Genomic DNA, 9088 nt, shown 5'->3' with positions numbered 1-9088 from the left:
CAAAGATACTTATTTACAGTTGAAACAGCAGATTTTACTTTTTTTTGTATTTTATTTCATCATCTATCTTATTTTTTGTATTTTGGTATCTATTTCCCTCCTTCATAAGAGGCAATTTAATGCCAGTTTTATGTTGCTTTTAGAGTGGTTATTTTAGGCTTATCTATTCATGTTAATTTCTTTGAAAACAATGTAAGGCAGCGCTCTACTGTTTGTTTTGGGGGAAGAGAGGCTCGGTAGCTACTCAACAGGAAAGTACTAGTGCACTTACATCATTCTTTCTAGTATATATGAAATTTGCCAGTCATTTTTGTTATACATTCTAGCTGTTACTACACTTTGATCACACTATATCTAATATGGTAATTTTTTTCAAAGGCACAAAAGGGATAGAGAGAAATTTCTTAAATCTGTATGGGCCATGGGAAAATGTATGTGGTGTTTAATGGCAATTCAGAATAAAGATTTAGTTTAAATTATTAACTAGCATCATGATAAAAACTTCAAAAACTTTGAAAATTGGTCCTCTAACTAAAACAAAAAAACCCAACAAAAACAACAGCAGCAGCAAAATGTTGCTTGCTTATTTTTCCTCCTGGTATGAACCAACTTTGTCAAGACTGAAAAATAGCTATTAATAGAAAATTATTTTAAATTATTTAAATATAGTGGTCAGTCAGGAAAAAAAATTTTTTTGCATATGTTAATAATGTCACAGTGAATGTGAGGTCAGAATTGTATTGCTGGTATGTTTAGCTTTTGCCAATTTCCATGCAGATTAAAAACAGTTCTGCAGTTCATGTTCCAGATATCTTGAGTACGTTGACCTTGATTTTTCAGTCTTTACTCAAGAAATTAAAATTGTGTTGCCTTCTCTTTGTAATAAGAGGAATGTGATAAAATTAACTATGCATTTTTTCAGTCACAGCTGAATTTGATATTGATAATCGGCTTAATTGAGAGTTTAAGGTGAAACCAGTGTAAAAGAGTACAGAACTGGTCCCACTGATGGATGTTTTGTAGTTCAAATAATGATTTGTATTTTAAATGTTTGTCAAAAGAAGCCTTGGCAGAGTTGTTTACTAACTAATCCTTTTTTCTTTGCTTTTTAAGGTGTCTCCTGAATTCTCACTATGTCTGATGGGGACTATGATTACCTCATAAAATTTCTAGCACTTGGTGATTCTGGAGTAGGAAAGACCAGCCTTCTTTACCAATATACGGATGGCAAATTTAATTCCAAATTTATCACAACGGTGGGCATTGACTTTCGGGAAAAGAGAGTGGTGAGTTTTCACAAACTGTGTGCTACTTTAAAATGTCTTGGTGATGGCTAGAATCTATTTTTTTAAAAATCTAACCTGCTAATCCTTATGTGTAGGCATGCAATGAATAGTTACTGTGTACTTAATCTTATGCAAGGAAATGATCTCATTTTACCTGGTTATTTTTGTCATCATTGTGTGTTGTCCCCCAATTTCCCCCAACGTTAAAGTAAGAACAGCTGATTCTAAGCAACCACACTGCTCAGCAAGTGTTCTGAGTGTATCTACTCCGTGAGTTGTGCACATATGTGCACATGCTGGAGTAGCACTTTTATTGTTGAACTCCCTTCACGAGGAAGGATTGGGCTGTAGTAAAAATGTTTTTGCTGTTTGTGAACTGAAATGGCTAGGGAACAAACACTGCAATGTTGATTTTAAAACTGTTTTAAAACATGCGAATGAAATGGGACAGCATGATACATGGAGCTGATCTGGCTTCCTAAGCAGTTACCACCACCAGAAAATTGTGAAAAATAAGGTAGGGGTTTTTTTAACCCCTGAATTGCTATTAAACCAGGCAAACGTACTTTTGACATGAAGCTGAGCACTGCATTATGACAACCAGTTGGATGCTAGTCCTTACTGCACTGAGAAATTGAGTTGGCATAAGTTTTTTTAATTCTTATGTAGAAATATTAAATGCCTTTCATTGTTGTCTGATGATTTCCCAAGTGTCCAGAAATCTGGATGGTGTAATGGGCATTGTGCAGACTGGCTTTTGATGGATGACATGCACCACAGTAGTGGAAGGAGTAAATATCGTAGTGAAATGCAAAACTGGTCTCTTGAATAAGTTAATACTCCTTTTGTGGGATAGTAAACATGGTGGGTTTACTTGATCAGCATATTTGGTAACTCAGGATAAGATTCAGGTTTCACAACCGGAATCATATAATCCACAAATTCAGCAAGTTTATGTGTCTCTAAAGATAATGTTTTTAACTCTGGTAATCTTAGGTACAATGACAGTTCAAGGTAAGGAAGACGACCTAACATGAAGTGTTCTAAACAAGAAATTAATCTATTTTTATCTGATTCTTCCAAAGCTAACATGCCCTTACTTATATTTTCATGCTGAATAAACTCTTCACCTTTTATTATCATACAATTTCTGCTTTTTAAGCTGTGATATAAGAGCTGCCCTCAGCTCTTTTTCAGCAATCTTTTGGCAGCTAACAAGAGATGTCTTTATGAGTATATTCTGTTTGCTAATGAGGTTCTGTTAGTGGTACAAATTTATTGCCAGATTGCATGATCCAATTGTTGCTTTCTTATAATCACATTTTAATTTGAACATGATACCAGATAATAGCAAAAAATAGAAAATCAAAATACTAAAATTAAGCTTGCCTAATGAAACTTAATGACAACCCTAAATATCTTTTAGAGTCCATAGTCTATTGTAGGATACTGTTTCTCCAGTTTCACTTTTACCCTTATTTTTAAATACTCAATTGGATGCAAAATTAAAATGCAACCCGTGTTACTTTTGTTGTATAAAGCAGAGGGATTGAGTTGTAGTTGGGTTCTTTGCATCAGCAGTGCTAGTTTTGCTGCATTTAATGACTTTAGGACACAAAATAACTGACATTTGTAGAGGCTGGACTGCTAACACTCAGTCTTGCAAATTTACCTTTTACAGGTGTATAGACCCAATGGGCCAGATGGCGTTGGTGGCAGAGGACAGAGGATACATCTTCAGCTCTGGGATACTGCAGGGCAGGAAAGGTATGTTCTGCCCCCCGCCAGCAAGTAAGGCCGTTGTCATCAAGCTAGATGCAAATGGAACCGAGTACATGAATTCTCTTTATTGATTGTTACATTTTAATTGTATGACTCAAGATGGGAAAGTGTGCTTACTTTAAAAGGTGATGGAAAGTTTCCATGAATACACATTAAATTAAATATATGTATAGGGGACAACTTTCTGTTCAAAGTTTGAATTTCATTCTTATTTTAATTTCTGAATCTTGATCAAGTCATGCTTTATAGTAGGAACACTGTCTAAAGCTCTCACTCTCAAGTGAAATTCTCCTTGACTTCCTTAGGCCTTGATTAGGCCATAGTAATGTTACAATTCTTGTTATTCAGTCCCTACATCAACAAAACAATTATGATGAATATCTAATTCTAGTTAATTCAGTCTTAAGCTACCTCAGTTTTATGACTGTATGCAATTATATTTTCAAAGTAACTTGTCAGATGAGCCAACTAATTTCACTTTGCTGGTCTAGGTTTCGTAGCTTGACAACGGCTTTCTTCAGAGATGCCATGGGGTTTCTTCTACTCTTTGATCTGACAAATGAGCAAAGCTTTCTGAATGTCAGGAACTGGATAAGTATGGCATTTCTTTATTATTTCTTTTTTCTTTCTTCTTTGCATGGGTGGAGAGGGGGCTATGTTTGTAAATATGGAGTCTTGCTGAGAAACAGAACTGAAAATACTGTTTTTTATAGCTTTCTCAGTAAAAGGAAGTAAATGTTGCATTCATAACTAATAGCTGCTAGTGGTGGCTTCTAGTTCTTACCTGAAATTCAGCTTTGCCTACTGAACTTGAATCTTAACCTGTGTGAAAGCAAGCTGAGAGAACATCATATCCCTGACTCTGGTGATACTCAGTAATTTAAGTGTGTGGAAAGCCTATGCTCTATTTTGACTCACCTGAAGCTCTGTCAGCAAAACTTAATGGAAGGCAAATGTTACTAGGCTGGTCTGTCTAGGCAAAGGAATTCCCAAACTGTGTGATCCATCAGGAGAAGGAAGTACATCCTTTCCTGGCAGCTCACTGAAGATGCCTGGTGAGCATAACTCCTTAAGCTACAAATACACAGCTTCTGTGCTAACTTTGTCAGGCTTCTGCTCCCCTGGCTTGTTCCCTGGGTTTTTCACTGGGTGGGTATATGATAGTGGATGTCCACTTGTCCTCTGGCTCCTCAGTGCAATAGCAGAAGTCCTGTGAGATAGCGGAGAACATACTTGCTTTTGTCTTTCAAAGAGTCGTCTTCCTGAAGGACTTTGTGTCCCCTGAAATGTGGTAGTGTTCTTAGTGAGCTTTATGTGTGACAATAAGTTGTGACCCCTATTGATGTTGTTGCTGTTAGGTCAGCTACAAATGCATGCATATTGTGAAAACCCTGACATTGTATTATGTGGAAACAAGAGTGATCTGGAAGACCAAAGAATGGTGAAAGAAGAAGAGGCTAAGGAACTTGCAGAAAAATATGGGTAAGTAACTTCCTTCCAGTTATTGCTGTGTTTAAAGCAGAACAAAATGTTTTCTGTAATGCCTTTTCTGTATACTGATAGGTTATTGTGAGAATAAGCATTTTAGAATGCCTAACTGGCCGGTATGATATCTTTTTTTCTGTCAGAGATTAATGTTTTCTGCATTGCCTAAAAATTCATACTTAGTATTGCAATAATCTTGCACTGGAGATTGGTTGATCTTCTTTCCTTGGCAGTGAACAAACTAAATTTTCACAAACTTTCTGGAAAAGAGGTAGAATTTAGCTGGAGAGGCAGGTGAATGATGGGTGTCTAATTCTTTGCTCTTGCCTGTGCTGAGGCTTTCTATAGGGCACAGAAAACCCAGGTCTCCTTACAAAGTGAAATCCTCACATTTGGTGAGGTGATGAGTGTAACATCAGATTTTAGGGAAAACAAAAATAATACCAAGCAATAACATCCTAATTTACAAGCTGAGTTGTTCTACAAAAGTTTGTCGTAGGGTAGCCATTGTCTCTGGCATGGCCATGTGGCCTCAGTTTCTTTGAAAGCCTTGGGACCCATTCACTGGTGTTTGGACAGTCTGCTCACAGAGTGCAGGGTTCCCACAGAAGAGCAGTTCTGGGCCAGACCATGGTTCCCCTGTTCTCTGCCCTCTCCCCATTCAGTCTTTCATCAACTGTTCAAGCAGTTTTGTTAGGACTGTACCTTAGGTGAATTCTTAGTGACTTAGCCTCAAAGGTGTCAGCAGCGTTTTCTTGCAGGCATCTGCACTCTGAGACTCCCAGGGAGTCTGACAACCGAGTCAGACCAGCAGGAAGACAGGATAGCCTTGCCCTTCCCCTTCCCTACAGGCACAGGTCATGTGTCACTACAAGAACTATGTGAAATCTTTCTTCCTATCGGATACTAATTAATCCCATAGTACTTTTATACTCCCTTAACTCTTCTGTGGGTCTCATCTCTGGATTGCATTTGCATTTCAGTGTGGATCAGAAGTGCACTTTTGAAGCAAATCTTCTGATCCATTTATTGTGATTTGATTCACATAGTGGAGCAGCTTTCTAGTATGTGAGCTGGCTTCCTTCTCAGTTGAAAACTAAACTAGATGATGTGCTCCAACCAGTAATCTGTATTCAGTCTGAGGGACTAGATTAGAGCTGGTCCAAAGTAAAGCCCACAAAACATGCATAGTGTGAACACCAGGTCCTCAGTGGTAACTGCCTTGTTCTGCAGGTCTAGTCCTGTTGTGTTTCCTATCACGTAGTCACAAATTAGCTTTCTTGACCTTGAAGAGTCATTGGAGGCAAATCAGAAGCAAACTGTCTATTAGAGACAAATGGGTTTAGTGCAACATTACCTTCTTAGTTTTTCCTTCTCCTGCGAAAATGCTTGGTTGAAGTCCATGTCACGCAACAGCAAGTGCATTTGGTACTTTAACCAGCTGCTGGTGAAGGAGCAAAAACTTTTAAACAGCACCAGATGGCATGTAGCCATTTCTTAAAGATTTGAAAGAGATCTCTTTGCATGAGGCTTCACCTTCTGGAAATAATTTATCAAACATTCATTTAGCTGAAAATGCCAACTTAATTTAGGAATAGGGAGCTAAAAGTCAAAGTTGTAGATCACGTCCAATCTGTAGGCAATTACAAAGTTCTCTGCCCTGGAGAAGTGAGATAGAATAGCTGCTAGGAGTCACATACTTTCCCAAATGCTCCTGAGGGGAAGCAAGATAAATCCTGCTGCAGCAAACAGTCTTCTGGTAGCACAAGTGTGAGATAGTGGATATCCTCTTTCTGTGGAAAGGCTTTGTACTGGTAAGTGATGTATTTTGAAAATGATTGCAGGAGACCTACACACTGAGACAGTAATACAATATTTTTGACCACCCATGGAATCTTTCAAGTTAAGTAAGAAATACTTAAAACTATGAAGTGATTGTTTCAGTCATTATTGGGGAGTAACACTAACGTAGCCACTCCAGCACCACCCTGTGGGAAGCACTGAGCATATGTGGTCAAAAGCCTACAGACCCGCCATTGAAACATCCTGACCCACAACAATAATGAATACTAGCGATGTATTTTCAATACCAAGGTGCCAGAAACTTTTTTTAACAAAGACATAGTGGTCTGAGCAGTGGGATTTTTTTTTTTTTTTTTTGGTACGTTAGAGCATTTATAGTTGAGATGTCAACAGAAGAAACAGTCAGAAACTTTTGTAGTAGTAAGAGTATCACATTATCCCCTTGCCTGCAGAGGAATGTCCATACTAGCATTCCCTCTCTTGCAATGACACCCTAGTTTATGTAAATAGAAATCATCAAGGAGAATACTTACGCACACAAGGCCATATAAAGTAATTGCATCTCTTGTGGGGAACGGAGCTGAAAAAAACAGACCTTGGGAGCCTAACTTTGGGAACTCATACTGACCAGCGCCTCTGTAAATTGTGGACTCCATGATGTAAATGAAAGCTTATCCTTCTGCCCTACTTACAGAGTCGGCTATTTCATTAATTTCTTTTGCATTTCAGACCACTGACCACTTAGCGTCTTTCTGCTATGGAGTAGCAGTTCTGAGTATGTGGCAGTAGTCACGTATTGGTTTTGCCTCTATGAATATAAACTATGTGATTTGAGTTTGTGGTTTTTGTCTTCTGCAGAATACCGTATTTTGAAACCAGCGCAGCTAATGGGAATAATGTAAGCAAAGCCATTGAAACTCTGCTTGACCTCATTATGAAGCGCATGGAACGGTGTGTGGATAAATCCTGGATCCCAGAAGGGGTAGTACGCTCCAATGGGCACAGCTCTACAGAACAACTGAATGAGGAGCAAGAAAAAGGCAAATGTGGCTGTTAACTCAGTTACAATTAAGTTTAATGTACATGCTAAAGTATAGTACAGTTGCAGCTTAACTGTTTAAGTTATGGACAAATCACATTGTGTAGTTATTTAATGAGCTATATTAATTCTTGATACTAATTTTTGTGGTTTTTTCCGCTTAAACAACTTTGATCTTTGTTTGCAAGGTATGCAGTTTTATTAGTGATGGGACAGAGGTTTAATTTGGTGTAGCACTGGATATTACTTTAATTCTCTGCTTTGGAGGGAAGGGAAGGAGAGGAATTTTCATTAGCAAATTCAGAAACATCTCTGTATAGGCAATGAGAAAGGCTAGGCTTCTGAATTGAAGGATTTTCAATTGCCCTTTGAAGGCTCTATGAACTACACAGACTAGCCACTTAGATTAGATATTGTGACAGCTCTTAGTCTCTATTAACAGCAAGCTTACCAGCATGGTTCTTGGTTTTGAACAGAAACGTTTAATCATTTCATCAATCAGTAACAATCTTAAAAGAGCAAATCCTGTGTTTTCCACAAAAGCCTGTGAGTAGCTTTTCCTTGCTTTCTCAAACCATCAGTTTTTAGTGAGAAAAACCAAAAGAAAGCTATTCTATATAGCAGAAAAACTACAGAGAAGCACAGGGGTGCCTATGTAGAGCACTTTGGGTATGTCATGAAATTGAACATGTAAACTACAACTGTACTATATAAAATACATCCAGCACAGCCTCTGAGACCTCCTGACATCATCTGAATTTCTAGAACATGCATATACATGTATTTATAAGTAAATGGCACAAGTGTACATCTGTTGTTGTTTCATTTATGTTACCACTCATGTTTTAACAGGAATGTAGGGCAACCTAGACATTGGCAAAATTTCATCAGAGCTAGTGCTTTGCACTGAATTTGTTTTACCAAACACAGATTTGGAGTGTTTCTTCAAATTTGAATTGAAAAATGAATTATGATTGTCTTCTGGTGAGATGCAGCTAAAAATACCAGTTCTGTCTACATCAGTATTTCTATACATTTATAATGCTCATTTTATTCTGCCAACCTTTGTGTCTTGTACATCTTGGTTATCATATATTCATTTATGGCTTGTTCATTTCCTTTAGGTTGTATTTAAAAAAGAATAGTGTTGCTTTTCTCTTTTTCCCCCCTATGGATCACATAAGTGTCAATTTTGGTTTCAGTGGATCATGTACTCTTTGATCATTTTTATTTATTCATACAACATAAGGAACAATCAGTATTTTTGGGGTCTTTTTTCCAGACTGATTTATAAGATGTGCCTACCAAACTGTTTTCTACCCTGGCAGAGGTTGTATAACTCTAAAGTATTGCCAATTAAAGTCATAACATGCCAAATTGAGTCTTTTTACAGACTTGCCACAGCAGTTTGTTTACAAAACTCCACAGCTATTACTTCTTTAGAAATTATGTATTTATTTATTTAAATGTTCTAATTACTGCAATTTCAAGCAAACATTGATACCAGTTGTGAACGTGAATTGCAGTGTAACAAATTTTTTGAAGGACCAAAAATGTTTCTAGAATAGGAGCTAATAAAAAATATATATATTTGGTGTACCCTCTGGTTATATTAATAATGCAAGAATAAGTGTTAAAACTTGGTTCTTAAAATATTTTACAAAGTAATGCATTGTTCTTTAACAAACACAAC

At 37.3% G+C, this 9088-nt stretch overlaps 1 protein-coding gene across 1 annotated transcript; it reads left to right on the top strand.

Annotated features, from left to right (window-relative positions):
- Positions 1–1126: 1126 nt before the first annotated feature.
- Positions 1127–7992, top strand: RAB27A (RAB27A, member RAS oncogene family). The gene is made up of 5 exons (XM_009492182.2): positions 1127–1286; positions 2968–3053; positions 3560–3663; positions 4427–4550; positions 7215–7992. The coding sequence occupies exons 1-5, from the start codon at positions 1134–1136 to the stop codon at positions 7411–7413; spliced, it is 666 nt and encodes a 221-aa protein (XP_009490457.1). The 5' UTR covers positions 1127–1133; the 3' UTR covers positions 7414–7992.
- Positions 7993–9088: the final 1096 nt, after the last annotated feature.

The sequence above is a fragment of the Pelecanus crispus genome, chromosome 7 (assembly GCF_030463565.1).
Source record: "Pelecanus crispus isolate bPelCri1 chromosome 7, bPelCri1.pri, whole genome shotgun sequence".
Taxonomy (NCBI): Eukaryota; Metazoa; Chordata; class Aves; order Pelecaniformes; family Pelecanidae; genus Pelecanus; species Pelecanus crispus.
This window is presented reverse-complemented; position numbering and strand designations above follow the sequence as displayed.

Excerpts from the sequence above, each read along its gene's own strand:
- RAB27A (XM_009492182.2), top strand. The coding sequence starts at position 1,134 with ATGTCTGATGGGGACTATGATTACCTCATAAAATTTCTAGCACTTGGT. Across the intron at positions 1,287-2,967 it reads ACTTTCGGGAAAAGAGAGTG|GTGTATAGACCCAATGGGCC; the intron begins GTGAGTTTTCAC and ends TACCTTTTACAG. Across the intron at positions 3,054-3,559 it reads GATACTGCAGGGCAGGAAAG|GTTTCGTAGCTTGACAACGG; the intron begins GTATGTTCTGCC and ends TTGCTGGTCTAG.